This window comes from Meles meles, chromosome 3, assembly GCF_922984935.1.
Source record: "Meles meles chromosome 3, mMelMel3.1 paternal haplotype, whole genome shotgun sequence".
Classification (NCBI taxonomy): domain Eukaryota; kingdom Metazoa; phylum Chordata; class Mammalia; order Carnivora; family Mustelidae; genus Meles; species Meles meles.
In genome coordinates this window covers 113045245-113065673 of record NC_060068.1, presented here as the reverse complement: position 1 = coordinate 113065673, position 20429 = coordinate 113045245, and the positions used below count along the sequence as shown (strand labels likewise).

General features: G+C 50.7%; 1 protein-coding gene across 1 annotated transcript; it reads left to right on the top strand.

The window, feature by feature from the left end:
- The first annotated feature begins 2265 nt into the window (after positions 1–2265).
- CSF2 (colony stimulating factor 2) lies at positions 2266–4153 on the top strand. Its single transcript, XM_046001029.1, has 4 exons — positions 2266–2424; positions 2521–2562; positions 3203–3328; positions 4019–4153. The coding sequence occupies exons 1-4, from the start codon at positions 2266–2268 to the stop codon at positions 4151–4153; spliced, it is 462 nt and encodes a 153-aa protein (XP_045856985.1).
- Positions 4154–20429: the final 16276 nt, after the last annotated feature.

Sequence of the window (20429 nt, the reverse complement as noted above, 5' to 3'; positions counted from 1 at the left end):
AATTAGTCCATTATATCATCGAGTCCTGAATAATTCTACCTCCTAAATCTCTCTAGAATCTGCCTCCTCTTCCCCATACCTGCTTCTAAAAGTTTGTCTCTTTGCTCCCCAAATACGCTTCCACTAGGCTCTCTTCTCTCTCCCTCCCACATCTGACTTGTCCACCCGACATGATTTGCCCTTTCAGCCCAGGAAGCTTTTTGATCCTCTCTGAGCCCCCAAACTGGGAGAAGTGCTTTCTTGGGATCCCACAGTTCTGAACTTCCCCATCCCAGCCTGGATCCACACAATAGGAAGATCCAGTGCTATCTGTCTCCTCTACCAGGCTGAGAGCCTCCAGGACCAGATGTGAGGGCTACTGGAAGGGTCTCATCCACTTCCTCCCCAGTGCAGGGCCTGGTATAGATTTGAAGAGTTTGTTGACTGTCTGCGCTGTGACAACTCATTTCCAAAAGAAAAGTCATGTTCCATCTCAGGCCACACCAGCTCTGTGCCTCCTTCTATACCAGCTTAGACACTGCCTGTGGCCCCCACTCTCCACCACCCAGGTTCCAGAACACTGTCTGACACAGACCTCTACTCTGAAGCATCATCTAGTGTTCTTGACCTCTCCTGTGCTTCCTAAGAGCTCCCTGGAAGGGACTGAGCAGGGCCCTTATGGAAAAGCGAGAAGGACCAGGGCCTGGACATGCCATACTCTCACTCCAGCCTGGCCACCTAGAAATGTTCCACCAGGAACGGCATCATGTTTGGGCCCCAGTGGGGCCTGGAGGACTAATGTCTGCCTTCCCTGTGCAAGGGCAGCAACCCTTCTGCCATCCAGTGAAACCTGCCAGGGCCACAGGCTCAGACCACTGTACTTAGAGCATGAATTCTACCTGCTGTTGACGGCTGTCTACTTGAGCCCAGCAGACATCACTTGTGTCCTACCCCATCAAACTAGACAAAATCTGAGGCCAAAAACCTCACACCCAGTGTGGGGAGCTTCTCCATTTCAGAGGGCCACCTGCAGAGGCACAGGGACTCACATGGGTATACCTCATGTAAAACATCCAATCACGCCAGCACACAGACACTCAGAAATGTACACGTAGGCACCATACCCCTACAGCCATAAAACTCCGAGCATGGGGCAGCAAACACAAACTCGTGCTGTCCTCTCCAAACTCCATTGTGAAAATCAAACACTTGTCAGCCCCTCAAGAGCCTGTGGCTTTTTCAGAAGCAGTTCCTGTTCCACAGAGAGGCCTCTGGAGCTGGAGCTGAGCTGAGGTAGGGGCCAAGCAAAAACTAAAGTTTGAGAAGCTGCTGTCCCCTGACCCCTGCCAGGGACTACGTGTAGGAACGCAGTGCCTATCTCAGATAGCAGTCAGAATGCCGAGGGAGGTGAGGCTCACATAGCTCAGAGCCTAGAGTCACGTAATAAAGTGGTACTGGAGCCAGAACTTGAACTCAGCCCCAAACACCTCTGCAGCTTGGGGGTTGAACGCAGCTGTGAAAACTGGGACTGTTGCTGTCACATGGGATCTTACCATGAAGGAACACTCTGCTATCTTGCCAGATGGGTGTCATGTGAACACATCTGTCATTCTCCCTGCTCGCAGGGGCTGGGGGGCAGAGGTCCCTGGCTGGGCAGAGCTTGCTGACTACTCTGGATCCTTGCTGGGAGCTGTCCCAGGAACTATACCATTTGGCTGGATTCTGCCTGGATGAACAGTGATGCAGGCCCGTGAGGGTCTTCTTCCCACTCAGATCTCTCACTATGGCCAGAGGAGAGGGATCTAGGAGGAGGAGAGTGTTGGTTGAAATAGGCCCCAGGGTGGGCACAGCCAGCCCAAAGGCTTCTTGGGATTTGAGACAGGGTGGAGAGCCTGGGCGTAGGAGCTCAATTCAGTATCTCCCAGGCCCCGCCCTGGCCACTCCAGGCCAGGAAGTCCAAGCTGTGCCCGGAGGCCCCTCAGAGGGAGGGGGCAGTCTCATTGGCCAGACTACCCAGGGAGGGTTGGAGAGTGCTCAAGGAGGCAGGCGGATGCTCTGCCAATTCTTGGAAGGGCTCATTAACAAAAACCCCTGAGCCTGACCACCTGGAGGAAAGGCTCACCGTTCCCATGTGTGATAAGGGCCAGGAGATTCCACAGGTCAGGTAGTTCCCCCGCCTCCCTGGCGTTTTGTGGTCACCATTAATCATTTCCTCTAACTGTGTATATAAAAGCTCTTTTGCCAGTAGCCCAGTACTCAGAGAGAAAGGCTAAAGTCCTCAGGAGGATGTGGCTGCAGAACCTGCTTTTCCTGGGCACTGTGGTCTGCAGCATCTCTGCACCCACCAGCTTACCCAGACCTGTCACTCGACCCTCTCGGCACGTGGATGCCATCCAAGAGGCCCTGAGCCTTCTGAACAAAAGTAGTGATGAGACTGCTATGATGGTGAGTGAGGGAGTGCAGGCTGTCCCTGGGCCACCTTGCTGGCCTGGACTGGCCCTGCCTGTCAGCTTAATAAAATGGTATTTTTCTTTTCTACAGAATGAACCAGTAAAAGTCGTCTCTGGAATGTTTGACCGCCAGGTAAGATGTTTCTCTCCAACACACCTTCCCCTCTACGTTGGGGGTGGCTCCATTTCAGAGGGACTCTCACAGGGTGGTCAGTCCACTTTCTCTCCAGTCAGCTGGCTGCCACGAGGGGCTCTCAGGAGGCCACCGGCCTTGCCCCTGTGGCAGTCACGTGAACTCCATTAGCTGAGCAGCCACGGACAGACCTAGCATTCAAGGGGCCAGGGGTTACCAGGGGACAGGTGGGTAGGCGGGAGCTGTGGGCTTGGGGCACTCATGAGACTAAGCCCTGTGGAGACAGCATGTTGGCTACAGAGGGGCACAGAGAGATTTCAGGAACAAGCCTGTTCACATAGCAGGATGCCCCACCCTGCTACCTTCTCCCCAAATGGTGGGGGTTAGTGACCTCCTTTCCTGGGGCCTGGGACCCTCTCAAGATGCCAGGGAATGTGGCTGTGCTGGCTGGGGGTGGCCTGAGCCATGTTGGCACGGACAGAGCAGTGTGTATGACTGAACCCGGCATCATCCTGTGCCCCTCCCAAGTCCTACTCTTGGGGGACAGGGCTGAGAACAGGAAAGAGTGACGGGGAGAGTGTTATGTGCCCACCAGAGGGCACTTGTCCACTACTTACCAGGAAACGGACATTTCCCACAGGAGCCGACATGCCTACAGACGCGCCTACGGCTGTACAGTGAGGGCCTGCGGGGCAGCCTCATGAGCCTCAAGCAACCCTTAAACCTGATGGCCAACCACTACAAGAAGCACTGCCTCGAAACCCCGGTGAGTGCCCACGTCAGGGTCCCAAGCTGGAAGGTCTTGGTCTAGGACGGTGGAGGAGTGGATAAGGAGGGACCTTTGGCTGTAGCTGTTCAGGACTCCAAAGGGGTTCTGTGTTAACAGATTTGCCCCTCTAGAGAGTGAGCAGCCCTGCCCATTTTCATCTCTAGTAGGAGTTAAAGCCATGGAGCTCCAGGGGCCTATACACTCCCCAGAGGGAGCCGCTTCTGTCCTTATTATCATCAGTGAGGTCAGAGGTGAGGCAAACCCAAGGAAACTCAGGTCCTGCCCAAGGTCTAGGGTATATTCCGGGGCCCAAGTGCCACCTCCATGGCCCCTTGTGAGGTGCCTAATTGCATGGGAGCAAGGAGGGGGTCACATTCAGATTGGACTCCTGCCCCTTCTGGGTTGCTGGCCTGAGAACGAAGAGATACCAGCCCAACCACACAGCCCAGCACAGCTTCGGGCTGGCGTGTTGTCAGGCTCTTGGCCGTGGCTGCCACTGGCAAAGTTGTGCATCCTTTGGGTGACACATGGTGGCAAGCTTGTCATCTGACCCAGGTCAGCAGGCGGGCTCCAAATGGGCCTTCTGGCCTCTGAGTTCCAGAAGACAGTGCAGAGACACACTGGTGTTTCCTACACATTACCCATTCACACCTGAACGTAAAAGTTTTGTTTTGTTTTGTTTTTAAGGAAACTCCCTGTGCAACCCAGACTATCACCTTCAGAAGTTTCAAAGAAAACCTGAAGGAATTTCTGTTTAACATCCCCTTTGACTGCTGGCAGCCAGAAACAACAGAGGCCGGTTCAACCAGGAGCCAGCCCTGAGGGTGTAGTTCCCCAACAACTGCCCTCCTACCCACGGACTGCTGAAACTCAGGATCTTCACCTTCGAGGGACCACAGGGCGAGCCAGGGCCGGGGTGGGTGGTGGGGCACGGTCTTGCTCTGGGCCATGCTGCCCTTGTTACCAGCTTGGTATATAGGGAACAGGGAAAGTTTTACATTGGCAGGGATCAGTAATATTTATTTATATATTTATGTATTTTAATATTTATTTATTTATTTATTTAAGATCATACTCTCTATTTATTCAAGATGTTTTGCCATAATAATAAATTATTAAAAGCCCGTTCTTATTTGTGCAGTTTCCAGTTTGTTCTTGACCATGAGCAAATGTTGATGGTGTGCTCCTCCCCACAGGGCAAGGGGTGAGGGGAAGAGGAGCCACCAGGTTGGGGACGGGGCAGGGTGCTCCAGCAGGGGCAGCCCTGACAGAGCAGAGGGGAGGTAAGAGTTGGCCTGGGTGCTGCACCTGCACACCCAGATGTACTTTGCTGGATAGTCAAGGGCTCCCACTGCAGAAAGAGGTTTTTGGCTTCCCTCGGAAGTTCAAGGCGCCTGGTCAGTGGGAACTTTGCTCTGGTACGAGGGCATCCTACTTTCTGAGAAGGCTTGGGAGTTCCTGGGGCGTGGTTGGTCATTGGCTGAATGGGTCTGCCCTAGAGTGAGGCAAAACACCTGTGTCCCGCGGAGGCCTGGCCCTGTGGCCACACCCTGATCCTCACACTCAGGGCCTCAGCCACTCCCAAGGGGAATCAGTAGACAGATTACCTGTTCAGAGGGAAACAAAAAGACAAACCACAGGGTCAGGGCCCAGCATATTTACCAAACTCTCCCCCAAATGAGTGATCCTAATCTGTGAGAGTCAGAATGTATATTCAGAATTTGTCAGGACATGGCTCTAGTGTGACATTTTTGTGAGCTGGCTTTTCTTTTTACATGAACTTTTGCATCTAACCAGGGGCGTTCCTCTAAAACCCAAGGCCTCCAGGCCAAGAAATAGCAGTGCTCTGTTCTTCTCTTGCTTTGCCTGCCTAGTTGGAGGCTGTGTTCGGGAACCTGTTTCCGGTGTCCCTCCTGGGGACTATGAGGAAGTGGGTGTGTCCTCGAGTGTCAGGCAGACAGGACAGCAAGGCCAGCTTTCTCCTGGACAGGTGGGCCTGAGGAAGCTGGCTTGGTGCGGCTGTTGCCCGTCTTGCTCTCTCTCCACCCCACTCACTCTCTCTGCTCTGGCCTGCACCTGTAGACAGCGCGGGTCCTGGCCACAGACCTGTCCCAACAGGCAGGCAGCGAGGTCATGACTCAAAATTTGATTACAAATAAAAATTATTAGAGCAAGCGTGATTTTCAGCAAAGACAAGAATCCATGAAGTGTGCTGTGGTCATAGAAAATGCATGAAAAGCACATTTTGCCCAGCGATAAGGTCCTCTCTGTCTTCCACGTAAGCCAGTGATTACTGATAAGAGACTTAGCATTTCCTTAGACTCACTTATATAGGTACCCTTCTCCACAGAAATGCTGCCAAGCTCAGGGCTCAGATCAGCGTGGAGCTACCCTCCAGTCCTACCATGTACCTGTACGTGTTCCTGGCTTGTGCACTCTGGGGATCAGAAAACCACTGCGCCTCCATGATGACAGCCAACGTGTCTGCCTACGACAATCACACGGCAGTCTGTGCTGAAATTCAGAAAGAACTTTCGGCTGACAACATTATATACAACGTAAGTCTGGGTCTTCATCAAACATCACTTTGCTCTCAGTGGCCCTTTGTGTTTCTGATCGATTTCTCCTGCTTTCAGGGTTCCTTCAAAAGGCCCCAGAACACCAGTGAGGTAAGGTGCTCTTGCCACATGGACCTTTCTGACCACATTTGAAAGGGATCATCACCCCAGTCAGTACCCATCAGAGAGATAAGAACAAAAGACACTGGAGTGAGGAATCAGGGGGGAAAAAAGAGTTAGAGTTTGGGGCCTCTAGCCCAGTCAACAGATGAATCAGTGGCCCAGGTTCTAGGCTTTTCCCAGATTAGCCCTGGGTCTAGGGAGAGACTAGACACCACTGCACCTGTGGGACACCTGCGGGACAATCAGGGTAGGGCCTGAATTTGAGTTCAGGGCTCCATCTAGCCAGGGTGACCAGCGCTGGATGAGGCTGGGGTTCAACTGTACACTACTACCAACCCCCTGCCCTTCACCCCGTTTCAGGAGCCCTGCTATGGTGAGTTTACAAAAGACTTCATCTCCACCCTGAAGGAACTTACGAAATCTTACAAGCATGACCTTCACATAAAAAAGGTTTGTAAGGACATGGAAGAACTCACCAGAATCTGCCCAAAGCTGAAAGTAAGTTACTATTTGCTCTTAGAGGAAAGTTAGGCTGCCATAGCCAGGGACCCAGTGGGACAAAGGGCTTCTTATGGCCCCCACTTGCCACACGTAAAGCCTTACATACTACTTTCTGATCCAAAAAAAGGTGCACTCACTGACAGGGGCTGGGGGTTGGGAGGTAGGGATTTAGGGGTTGTTTCAGAGGTTTCTGTGATGCCCTCTGCCAAGACCCCACACACAGGGGTCAGTGTGGAGCAGGTCCAAGGTCAGAGCAGGGCTGTTGTGTAATCAGTCTGGGGAGCGGGAAGGGCTGCTCGGTGCCAACCCCAGCTGGGCAGCCTGTCCAAGGGAGTTTTGGTTTGCCATGCCATGCCTGGGGCTCTTTCTGGGCTGATAAGCCCCACTGGGAATCCACTGTGTATGGATGGATAGTGGTTTAGGGGAGTACGTTCTTGGGAAATGATGGAGGTTTTCCCTGAGTGTGCCCCCTGCTTACAGAGGCCCCTGTGTGCTCCCACCCTGCTTGTCCTTGAGTCCCTGTCCTGGACCTCTGTGGGACTGCCCACACTTTGTTGGCTCTCACCCCACGGCTACAGGTGGGCCTCAGACCCTGTACTCCACTATCACCAGATGGTCCCCAGTATGTCCCTAAGATAGATGGGGAGGGCCTGCCAAAGTTATCTCCTAGGAGGTGGAGGGCTTATTATAGGACCCTTGTGGCTTGTAGAAGAGAGTGTGATTTTATTTTTTTCGGCTAAAAATATGACTTAAATATGTTTTTCTTATTTAGCCAACAAAATCACCCAAGAACTGTACTACTGAGGAAAGCAACTTCTCACAGTTTAAGGAAGCCTTACAGAGTGTTGTCATATCCATAGAAGGATGGAAATCCTGTAAAACCATCAAGAACAGCCTCTGAGACCCTATCCTCTCACTGGAGCCTGGTTAGAGCTGCAAAAAATAGGACTGGACAAGCCTTGGGAACAATTTATAGCCAGGGTAGGGTGGGAGTTTGCTGGCCCTGGGCTGGCTGGCGAGACTGTGGGTGGGTAATGGGGGCAGGGCTGTGCCTGAGGAAGTATTTCTGTAGCTGATTTAACAGCACCTGCTACTTCAATAAAGCTGGTGTATGTAAATGCTGGTGAGAGTCATGAAGAGTCCAGTCTCCTGGGGCCCATGACAGACCAGAAGGGGCAGCGGGCTGGGGCTGATGGCCCCATTACCAGGACTTCTGACCTGGAGAGACAGGAGTCTCTCAGAAGGAGAGGCCTAAGAGGGTGAGCAGGAGCCCCTCCTCATCAACTTCTCTGCTGCCCCTCTGGTGCAAAGTGGACACAAAGGAAGGGCTCCATCAATCTATGCAGCTTGTTACTAGCCGTCTTCTCCCTGTGTCCTTCAGAACTCGAATCAGAACCTTTCCTGGACCCCCTACCCCCAGCTTCACTCAAAACCCAGCCACCCCTGGATCCAAGAGCCAAGACTCAAGGCTCAAGCCCCTCCCCTGTGTGGTCTCTACTACTGCTCTTGGGGGCTCTAAATCTCATTCTCTACCCCCCTCCCCTGCCCCTTGCTGAGGGCTGATGTGACCACAGAAGGGTCAGACCTGGTAAATGGCTCAGAGGAATGGGGGCCTGCAGCCTACTCACAGATGGCTGGGCATAGTGGGGAACTTGGACCAAGTAGGGGGCCCCACAGGGACCAGGGACATCTCTAAACCCCCAGCTTCTTCTAGACCAGCATATAGCTCTCCAACTTCAAAGTAAAGCCCCTCACCTTCAAAACCTCCCACAACACCCTTCAGAGACCCCTTGGCATAAAGCACCCTTGCTGACTACTACTGCTCCCACCCCAGAGCATGGGGCGCTGCCTCTGGTGAATCTACCAGCTGCCCTGGTCCTGAGGTACTGCCGCACTGAGCTACCAACTTCTGACCCCTCACCCTCAATTCGAATCCTAACCCTGATTTGAAGAGTTTATTGGAGGTGACAGCCTCCTACCATTCAAACCTCTCAGACCATGAGGTCCTTCACCAAACCAGGAAAGATAAAAGATCTATTGTTCTGGAATACAATCAGGTATCAAGCTGCAACCACAATATGGCTCAGGCCAGACCTGTCTGCAACATCTACCTTCTGACAGACTGCCTAGCTTTGAAGCTTAAGATTATGCCCACAGCCAACACACTACCATAGCCCTGCCAACCCCCATCCCTTGCTCTAGACTTCTCAGACTACTCCCAGTGCATCTCTACCTTGAGAGGCCATAGCAGGCTGGAGGTCAGCAAATGTGACTGATTAAAGTTGCCAAATTATCTCAGAACATGGAGGACAGCCCTGTCACTCAGGTGTCAAGGCTAATGGGGTCAGTGGTCAAGGATGATTATAGCCCTGAGAAAGCCCATGGTACGTCCCCGAGAGGCTGTTAGTTCCTGTCCCTTGGGCACCTCCCATGCGTGCTCAGGGTTCCCAAAGTTACTTCTCTGTGATAAGCACTAGAGGCTGTGGGATGCATGGCAGGATGGGGCTGCAGCGACACAATGGGGAGAGGACCCACCACTTTACTGTTCCAACCTCTGAGCCTGAGGCATCTAACAGTAGTGCACTGGGGCCTAGCTTGTACACCCTTGTCATCCCATTACTCTGTTCAGGACATCAGGGTGTGTACACAGGCCTGGGCTGCCACTAACCTGCTGTGTGACAGTGAACAGGTACCTCTGTCTCTCCGTCACAGTCCATAAAGGCAGGGTGGGCTCTAGCCCCAGGGACCAGACCACAGCCTTGGTTCAGCGTCTTTGTCATGCTAGAGAGCCTCAGAGCATCTGGCTCAACTCTAGGGAAACTAAGGTTGACAGAGAGGCTCTGGTACCTCTTCTGGGTAATAGGAAAGTTGGTAAGAATAAAGGTGGGAAGTCAGTTCTTCCACAAAGAGTAACAGCCCCCATCCCCTTGTCATCCTTAAACCTTGGCCAAGGCTCCCAAACAGCCATCCATGAAGAGACCCTGCAGTGAGAGCCACTTGGGTTTTCTCTGTGTCCTAGTTCTCCCTCTAATAGACTCACATCTGGACAGTGGCACTGTTCCTGTTGGGGGCTGGAACCAGGTGGGAGAGCCATGTGGGTACTGCTCTGGAGACCCAGGCAGGCCAGAGCCCACAGTTTTCTCGGAGCCTAGTGGCATGACTGCTTCAGCATCTGTGGAGAGGCTGGTATACTGGAAGGCCAGAGCTCTGGGCTGGATACCTGGGCGCAAGTGGCCTGACCTCCGGCTGGCTGGGAATGGCCCTAGGCACTCCCTTTCCCTAGGAGACCAAGCAAAATGTCCAGGCCTGGGTGGCTCAGTCAGTTAAGCATCTGCCTTCAGCTCAGGTCATGATCCCAGGGTTCTGGGATTGAGTCCCACATTGGACTTCCTGCTCAGCAGGGACCCTGCCTCTCACTCTGCCTGCTGTTCTCCCTGCTTGTGCACACTCTCTCTCTTTTCTGACAAATAAATGGAATCTTTAAAAAAAAAAAAAAAAAAAAGAGGACAAAGTTATATCCCTCCAAGGGAGATAACCAAAAGCAGGTGAGGGTCATGCTTAGCCTGACCCTGAGGAAACACTCTTGGGTTTGCTAGGGCCACCTCTAGACCAGGAAGGAGAGCAAGATGGGGTGGCCTGAGAACAGAGGCTCACCCATACATCAGGATTTCCCAGGACAGTAGGACAGCACCTCTCCCTTCACTTCACAGGGACCTCACCAGGGACCACCTCAACTCTTTATCCCCTCCTGTCTCCTGGGGGTCCCCTCCCCTCTAAGAACTCAGCAGTTCTGAGGTTAGAACCAGGAATCTAAGACACACACAAAAGCAGTCATACAGCCTCTTCCATACACTAGGCCTTAAGAACTGGACCGCCCTGCTGGCAACCACATGGCAGTCTCTGTCACAGGCCATAGCATGGCTATATGCTTTGATGCGGCCTTCAGATGTGGGAGATCATAGAGGAGGAGGCAAACTTCATGCACAGAAACAGCCAATGTGTCAGTCCATGAAATAAAATGATGGACATGAAGCTAATGCAGCAAGGCCCCTGTGAAAGGGCCAGAATGGCACCAAGGCTGGGATGACGCCATGTGGGATTGGGATTTTCTCCTTGGCTTCCTACCCTGTAGTGGTATAAATGTGAATGTGGCTGGATGTGAGGAAACACACTGAGCACCAAAATGGTGGCACAGAGCATGTGGTTCCCTTGCTTATGGAAAATTTGCATCTTCAGTGTCTTCAGGTAAATGGGGTCCTATGGGAGCCCCTATCGAATGATTCCCCAACTCAGTTGTTCAATCAAGATGCTGGTGATTAGCTTGAAAGGGGGCTGCTCCCCTCAAAGCCCAGAGGGTTAGATATTCTTTCTAACGATGCCCAAGGCATCCTCAGTTAACCTCACAACTGTCCTATGCCTGGAGTTACAGGTGGGACTACACATCTGGCCTGCACCACACAGCTCCCAGTGGGGTCCTGGAAACTAGGTCCTGAGCCCTTACTCCTCTTGTTTCCTGGCTGCCTATATATGTATGAGCTTGGGAATTCAGGGTCTTTATGACTGGAAGTGGGGGACAGGGGCTGCATGGACCAGGCACACAGTGTGCCAACCTGGGCTTCTGAGCAAGCTGCTATTTGTGTTGAAGGCACATGGTTGAATCCAGCAGATCCTATCCTGGCCCCTCCCACAGTGTTCCATGGGCTTCACAAAAAAGAAATCTGGCATTTAGGTCTCTCTCAGGCTTCAGTTTTCTTAAAACTGTCGAGTAGGGTTGTGGCGGGCACAGAGAAGTGCCAGCCCCAGACCAGTCTGCTTGGACAGAGGGAGGCCGAGACAGGACAAGGTCAGGAAAGCCTGTTTCTCCTGAGAGCACCCTGATGCTGACTCTGCTTCCCCAAGGAGCGAGGCGGGCAGAATGTTCAGGGCATCGAGGTCTGCAGAGCAGGTCAGAGTAGAGCCAGCCCCCAGGGTCCTCTCACCTACTGTTGGTGCGGGATGCTCCCTGCACCCAGAGCCCAGAGAGGCCTGGCCTTTGTGCAGGACCACACAGGAGGTCAGATCTTTGGAATCCTCAGGCCTGGCCCCCAGAACCCCCCTCACTGGACCCTCCCAAATGGCTGACCAACTTCCCTGCTGTGAGGAGACCCTGGGCTGCCAGGAAAGACAGAGCTTCACAAGTTATTTTTCACTGTGGTTTGAGATAACAGCAGTGAAACAGTTTCATGTTGCTGCCACTGATGTTATCTCTGGCCCAGACCTACTCTTTCAACTTAAGAGATGATTAATTTTAAACCTGTCTCCCTTTTCTTTCTCTTAACTTCAAGGGAAGATCAGCACAAACTCCCCGGGTTCTGCCCGCAAACGGACTTACTGGACCCTCACCCACAGGCAAGGTCCACATCTTCTTCAAGATCCTGCAGTTCTTTTGGAGGCAGAGAAAAGCCTTTCTAAAAATATTTGTTTTAAGTTTTCACCAAGTTGTATATTAAGTACATTTTAGTGAGATTCTATGTATGTCTATACCAAGATAACCAACACTGAGAGCCAGATATGGAGCATTTTCTAGGACCCCCACAGGCTGCCTGTGCTCTTCCCCTCCCCATTAGTATCTACATTGTTGGGTATCCAGCCACTTTCACCATACATTCATCTTGCCTTTCTTCAACTTCATTTAAGTGGAATCAGAGACTGTGCTTCTATGTTTGATGTCTTTTGTATGACATTATGTGTGTGTAATTCTTTCTGGTTGTTGCATGGAGCTGCAGTCTATTCTATTTTGTTTCTGCAAAGTAGTCTATTGTGTCCCACCATGTATGTCCCCATTTCACTGCTGGTGGATATTTTGGCTGTTTCTGCTTTTTGGCTCACATTAATAAAGCTATGAACATATCTGTACTCCTGTCTTGGTATTATGTATGCATTTCTGTTGGAAATGCTGGGAATGGTGTAGAATTACCAGATCATTGGACATACGTATTTTTAGTTTTAGTAGATATACTGCCAAATGTTTTTCTAAGGAAAAGTGTTTTATAAGCAGTAGTATTGCTGGTTCTCCTGCCTTTTGTAGAAACTGCTTATCCATCACTCTGACCTCTCCTTTCCTTTCATCTGATCTGAAGCTGCTTCCCAAAGTCCTCCTCATTTCTGGAACTTTTTTCCCTGCATTGGTCAGTCTTGCCCAGCTGTGAACATTGTGACAAGCCAATTGTTGGAAAACAAAACCCAAATCTGATTAGTAAGCCTGGGCCTCAGACCTTGCTCACAGGGCTGTTGGACCTGCCCTTCGGGAGCCTGGCTTGAGCCGGCTGCAGGGAAGTCAGCTCATTGATAAGAACAGAACTCAGCGCATTTACACTCGCCACTTCCCCATGCTACCTTGGCTGTGTAGGGGCTGCCCCCACATCTGCATCTCCTTTCGGGGGCAGTGTTGTCAAAAATGGCCCAGTTTGACTTGCCAGCGTGTTGTGCAGTGGAGTCCTTGTCCATAAGTCTCTTGTGCCAGAGTCTCTGGTGGGGAGGGGGGCGGCGAGAAAACTATTATGTGCTACCATCCTAGAGGAGAGACAGGCTGAGGGGCTCCATGCCAGGGAGTGTTCTGGGCTCCTCTCGGGGTCTCCATTCCCTCGCTAATTCCCCACCACGCCCTTATGCTTTCACTTTCTTGGTCCCTTTCAAATCTGTGCACTTTTCCATCCTCTAGCCCTGTCCCAGCCTAGCCCATCTCTTCACAGATGGTCCATGGACATTCATCTCTAAACAGACTGCTCCCTGCTTCTCTCCCCATGGTAGCCCGATGGATTTACACATTCATGAATCCATTCAACAAATATTTATTAGTGCCTATGAAATATCAGGAACTGTACCAGGCTCTGCAGGGAAACCAACCCTTGAGATATCTACATTTTAGGGAACTAGTCTGGCTGTGTCCCGCAGGGGCTGCCTCTTGGCTCAGTGTGAACTTCGAGGTTTATGATCTGGTTTAAGACCCTACCCTGCCATTCTGGCTCTCACGATCCCTGCAGACCATCCCCCACCCCCAGCCTCATTGCTTACCACCTTGACTCCCTCAAGCAGCCTTAGGACCCAGGAACACTAACCAGCTACAGCTCTCCTACCAGCCCCTGTGTCCGGAATGCACCCCAGCCAAGTGCCTGACATCTGTCCCCACAGGAAACAAGACCAGTGTCCAGCAGGAATGGACATATGCGCTACTGGGGCATATTCCTCTCAACACTTATTCTGAGGCTTGCCTGCCCACCTCCTGGGCATTAGGATGTACTACCATCCTAAGTCCCCTCAGGGGACTGTGGGGTCTCTGCTCTGAACTACTGCCCTATCCCCCAGGTCTGAGGAGAACCCCCTCATTGCATGGGTGTCCACAGTGGCCATATTCCAGGGTCTGATGAAAAGGTATCTCTTCTCACCTATGATTAAAAGAAATCCACATAGGTTTTACAGAAATCAAGATGAAAAGGTATGAATTTCCCAACATTTAGAAAATGCTCTGTAGGACAAAGAGCAGCACAAAGCAATAAGGTACACCTTTATAGTGAGGGATGTTATTAGCATTGTACTTATCAACAACAGCATCTGAGAAGTGAGCTAAGAGGATGACCTTGGGCCACCCAGGAGCCAGGGGAGCTGGGAATCCAATACCAGCATAGCTGACTGCTCCCTTTCCCACTTAATGGATTTGGGTACTCTCTCAAAGGAAACAGGAAAAGGGAGGGAAGCCCAGATCTTGGTCAATGTGTCACACTTCCTCCTACCCAGAGCCTGGGGCAGCCCCAAGCTCTCCTGGTGGAAGCCCTGGCTCCTGCCCAGACTTCTTCAGGCAGCCCGGCTGGAGGAGGGTGGGGTCATTTCATGGGCTGGGAGGGGAAGCCAGGGAATCAGCAACGGCTGCTAGAGCCACAGAGTCTGGTAACTCAGAGTAACTCAGAGTCTCCCCTCTCCTCCCACACCCCAGGAAGCTGACCCCCACAGCCCTCAGGCCCCTTATCCCATTGGGATCTCTCTGCGGCAGCTGCTGTCAGCCCCTTGCAGATTCACAGAAGGGCTGTGGCTCAGACAAACCCTAACACCTCATCTCTCACCAGTTCAACACTTGGAAATGCAAGTCCCATCCAGTGTTGGGACTCAGGCTGAAATCAGTGAAAGCTGCAAAAGCCTCAGGCCATAGTCACACCAAAGCTTTCAGTGCCTATGAATCTCAGGGACAGAGACAGAGACTTGGGCTCCATGACTAAACAAAAACACCAGCTGTGGCTATGGGCCCGGGTCCTCTAGTTACTGTGAGCCCCCATGGTAAGAAGGAGCATCTTTCCCTAGAACCAGCAATCCGAAGGTCCAGGAGTCACAGACACAGACAGAGCAGGTCCATGACAGTGACAGACAAAGAGACATACATAGCTCAGAGCTCCTGACATACATACCTCATAGCTCCTCAGAGTCCATCTGTTACTTTCTCTGACAGAGTCCCTGGCACTGGAAGACTCAGCCAGAACTTGGAAGGGAAAGATGGAGAGACCAATTGGGGACAGTGGCAGTGACAGACTGACACACAGACTTAGAGTCCCTGGCAGTGACAGTCCCAGCTAGTCCCTGGCTGCTGTAGTAGTAGTTCTTTCCTGACTTTGGTCCTTAGAAGCTCTTGGAATTTCCTCTTGTCACTGTGACCAGAGGCTTTGAGAGATTTTTACCAATCTGCCCTACCCGATTGTCCCCAGGAAGGGAGCGGGCAGTGGCCTTCATTGTCCCTGGAGCTAGACTCAAGAATAAATCCATTCTCTTGTCCCCACCTCCCTTTCTAAGCCCTGGGGTCAAGGAAATCATCCCTCATATTTCTCCTGGGGCCACCTACTCACAACATGGTGGATCTGCTTGTCCTGGAAAAGGTCTGAGGGACTACTGTGAGTCCAGATTCTGTGGGCACAATGGAGAATGTCAAGTAGAGGACACAGGCCTACTGTTTAAGAAAATGCTAGCTCTTAAGTGGCCAGCTCTTCTCTTCACGCCTATGACCTCCAGGGTCCAGAGACCTGATATCCTCAAAGGTCCTAGACAAGGGGAGAGACTCCAAGCCAGAAGAAGACGTGGTGATTAGCCTTTTTCATAGGTAGGGAGACTGAGGCTGACTCGGACACATTCAGCTCTATAGAGCCCAAGAAACCCCTGGGAAGGAGTGAGCTATTTCTACCTTGAAGGGATCTTCTTGCTGAAACCATGACTTGGCTGCTTGTCTCAGACTAGTCCCTGGGACAGAGACTCTGAGACAGAGATTAGCATGCAGGACTGCTTGTGGAAGAAAAGGGAAGCAGGACACATGCAGTCACAATAAAAGTTTCAGCTAACCCAAAGGAGAATCCTAGAGCTAGGGTGGTCCTTCAAAGTTTTCCTAAGCTGGAGGGAGGAGGAAGTCAAGCCCTTATTCCATGATGTTCATCAGTAATTGGATACAGCCTGTCTCTGGACAAAGGCATGATTTTAGGCACAGCAAGTTTTTTTAGCAAAGGAAATCCCCCCAAAGAGACACAATATTCTATCTGGAGCTCAAGGTTGGTCTCTGTTGCTGGTAGGATAGACACAGGACAATGGCAGTAATTCAATCAACTATGGTAAGTAAGAGATCATGGTACTAGGTTTATGCAAAGCCTCCATCCCTGCCCTCATGGCTATTCCATTCATGTTCCCATTGAGCTGCACTGGGGTAGAACAATAGAAGCTGGATAAAATCAACTGAAGAGTCAGTATTATGTACCTGATTAAAAAAAAAAAGATTTATTTATTTGTGAGAAAGAAAAAGAGAGAGAGAGAGCACGTGTGCATACAATCTGAGGAAGGGGGGGCAGAGGGAGAGAGACACTCAAGCAGATTCAGTGCTAAGCATGGAGCCCTATGCAGGGCTTGATCTCATGACCCTGAGACCATGACCTAAGCTAAAAACAAGAGTCAGAGGCTTAGCCAAATGCACCACCCAGGCACCCCTTTCTAACTGATTATTGTACCTCTTCCACTGTGGTAGGATTTCTGGGGACCAATACCATGCAATATGAAACTCTTCATACTTTGTACCATAGACATTTGTCCATCACATTCCTTTATCCTCAACTTTCCTGTTCCAGGTTTTCTGGTCTTTCTCCTTCCAGGTCCCTGACCAACCAGCCAAGCCATTTGCCATTATCCATGAGTACATATACATTTTGATTTCAGACTACCACTCCACACAAAGCCAGTGGCCAGATGTACCCCCTGAAGCTCTAGCCCACTGGGTTTTTCCTCACTATTACCTTTCAAGGTCATCCTTGAGTGGAGCTAATAGTATAGTCCCTAACAATTTTTGGCTTGGTCCATATACTGATCTAACCTGTTTGTGAACCGAGTTTGGGATTTTGCTTCCTCCATCAGCTGGTCCTGGGGGGATCACTCATGCAGAGGTAGGTGTGAGCTGAGGGAGCCTCTCCTGTCCCACAGAAGCAGATGGCCTAGAGTTCTAGATTACCTGTTTGTAGAACTTATTTGTGCCCTCCAATCCTGCTCATACTTGACTCTAGATGTATGACTTCTAGCCTATGATGGGTTATTGCTAGCCCCACCTGACCTTATGTCTTAGTAAGTCTGTCAGAAACCAACTCATCACAAGTAGCTCTAGCTGCACAATCATTCCAGCTCCACTAGGGCTCAGTAGTATAACAGGAGCTATTTCTCAAAAGGTCTATAATTCTCCCAGTAGATGTTATGACCTTGCTCCAGAATCCCAGGGAAACAACATCTTTCCCCCACTATTGACACCTGTAAAAAACCATAGGTTCTGATCATTTATATAGTGCAAAGGGCAGGGCTACTTGTACAATACCCTGAAGCCACTGCTGAGCCCTCTCCTGCCTGGGGGCCCACTCAAAGATGGCAAGCTTTTGTGTTACTGTCAGGGATATGGGTCAGAATAATATTCCCAGATGTGCAGTAGGTTGCATCTATAACTTTAAAAGGCCTACCAAACATGCTTCATTCTTCTGTATAATTTGTCTTATACATTGGAGGAAATTTCCTGACAGGCTGTAGACCACTGGATCTCTCAAAAGGTTGCTGCTGTGGCCAGCTCTGAAACTACCTTCTAGCATGCATGTGTGTTGTCATGGCCACCAAAGTGTCAGTCACTTCCTGATCACCTTGTCTGACTGGCATGACATCACCGACAGAGTGGACCAGTGTGATGGTCTGTGGGATGTCCAAATGGTCCAGATCTCTTGGGACTATATTATGATGGAAAGAAGGAGAAATAACTTATGCCCAGAAATTGATACTGTTTTTTTTCTCCAAGTTGAAAGCAAACTGTTTGAAAGGGATGGAAAAGAATGAAGTCATCAAGAGCAGTGGCCACTCAGTGCTCAAGGCTATGTTAATCTGCTGTAGTAAAATACAACATCTCGTAGGCACAGGGGCTGTAACTATGGCTACCACTTGTTGAACAGGTAGTAGCCCAGTGCCATCTTCTAGGAGATATCTGGGGTTTACTGGTGACTTAAAAGAAGATTTGATGGATTCCCTTTAGGTCTTCACTGGTGGCACTCATTTCTGCCATGACCTCTGAAATGTTACATTACTTTTGATACACCATCTTGGCTGGAATTGCAAGTTTTGGAGGCTTCCACTTGGCCTTCTTCTCTCTGACAGCTCTTACCTCATACATCAAGGACCTAAGGTAGGGAATTATGCTAATCAAGTATGTTTATCTGATTATATTACTGGATGGGTGTGTGGATCCAGAAGGCCCATGATGAGCAGGATTCAGGTAAAGAATCTATTTATTATCTGAACTACATATGCTTGAAGATTTATATTCCTTCAGATCTCCATATAACAATTTCAACTCAAATCCTGTGTTCAATAGTCCCTGAAAACTTTAGATATCTATAGTACCTACAGTTAAACAGTATCTAAACTTACTTGAATAAATGACTACAGGTCCCTTTTGGAAAAGGCTAGAGAACATTACTATGCACACTTGCTGTACTGTTCTGGGATCTTTCCTTCTGGTAATCTGGTTTTTTCAGTCAATGAGTTTTAAGTCAGAAGACTGGTTCAGATCTGGAAACTTAGTAAGGGATTTTTGACAGGATCATCATTCTTAATTGTTTCTTTTGACTGCACAGGGTAGCTCCATAATGGTGGGATTTCTCCCCCAAAGAAAGGTATACAGAGCATGTCTGGGGAATACCATGATTCTGAGGTGCTATCTCTGGGGTAGCATGTTAAGAAAAGGCAGGGACCCTGGTTGGAGGATGAAGGCTCTGATCTAGCCCTTAGACTGCAAGTCTGAGATATCTAGTATAGCCAGGAAGAGAAAAGACCAAGTCCCAAGGTAACTGTAAACCTAGGAGGTGGGCAGAGGTGAAGGAATTTGCAAAAGAAGTCAGTAAGGACTGGTCCCAGAGAAGGGAGGGAGCCAGTAGTGGCATCATGGAGGCAGGGAAGACCAACAGGTCAGAAAAGAGCTCTAATCCTGGAGAGAGCAGGTCAGTATAGGGTGAAGTGGCATCTCTTAGCAGGGGCTTTGGGACAGGTGGAATGAAGGGATGATGAGGAATAGGAGATGATATGAGTGGAAGAGGCCTGCATGTTCAGGCACTGGAAGACTTCTGGACAGACTGGATGCCAAAGCAGTTTCCAAGTGAGAGCAGCCCTTGGCCTGCGGACCCCAGCTGCACCCCAGCTGCTCTTTAAGCTTTCTCCAGACCCTTGCTGGAGGATGGACAGGAACGCTACTAAGGTCCAGATGCCAGCTCATGCTTGGGTTTCCCCAGGCGGCAGGTCCAACTGGTCCACCCGTCTGTTCTGAGTTCTTTTCAAGGAGGGCTACATCCAACTGTTTTGAGGGCTTTCCAGAGAGCTACAAAGCTTCTGCCCCATGGAACCTACAGGGAAACCCCCAGCTCTGACACCTACCCCTTGACTAAGGCCTCTAGAATCTGGGCCAGAGGCCAGGGTGGAGCAAGCCACTGAGTCAGGACAGCGGTTTTCTGGCTTCCTTAGTTCAGTCCACAGTTCCCCTGCCATCCCCACCCCAGAAGATGACCCTGGCAGGATTGGGGAGCTGAAGCCTATAGTGTCACTGGAATGACTTATATCATTTCTTTAATGCTCACTACAATCATGTGAGACCATGACCCCTCTTTCACGGATGGTGTAACTAAAGCTCTGAGTAGAGAAATAACTTGTCCAGAATCACATGGCCAGACACTTGAACCCTAGTCTCTGAGACTTCTTGTCAGGTTCTCTTACATTATCCTCCCTGCTGCTCAGCATGAACCAGAGAGGATAAGATACTGAGAGGGATGCCAGGTTTTTGTTATGCAGCACCATCAAGCCAGCTAGACTTGGGGGTGTCTAAGGGTCTGTCCAATGCCTGCCTCAAGACCCTCATCTTGAGCTTTACCCAGTCTATCCACCTCCCCGAGACTGCCTCTCATACCTCTCACATCACAGCCTTCTACAGCCTCACTCCTCCTTGAGGCTCCAGCCTATAGTTCCCATGAACACCCTCCTCCTTGGCATCCCAGACTCTTCACAACCACCAGTGTGGTAGAGCCATTTTACCAACAGAGAGACTAAAACACAGAGGAGCCAGCGCAGAGAGCATATGAGTCCAACACCTTCTCTAGAGGGGGCCCTTATGTGTCCAAGAACAGCAGATGTGAGGGACAGCAGCCCTGTGCTTTAGCCACCTCAGCGAGGTCAAGGGTGAGGCAGCTGGGGCAGCCCCAGATCCAGGGCCTCTGGAGGGAATCTCCTCTCCTTGTTCCCCACAGGAAATATGTGGTGCTGTATGGCCAGCCACAGAGGCCTGGACATCCCCACAGAGCAGCCCCACCTCTCCACCTTCTGGCCCTCTCTCCACCTTTATCACACTGGCAGTC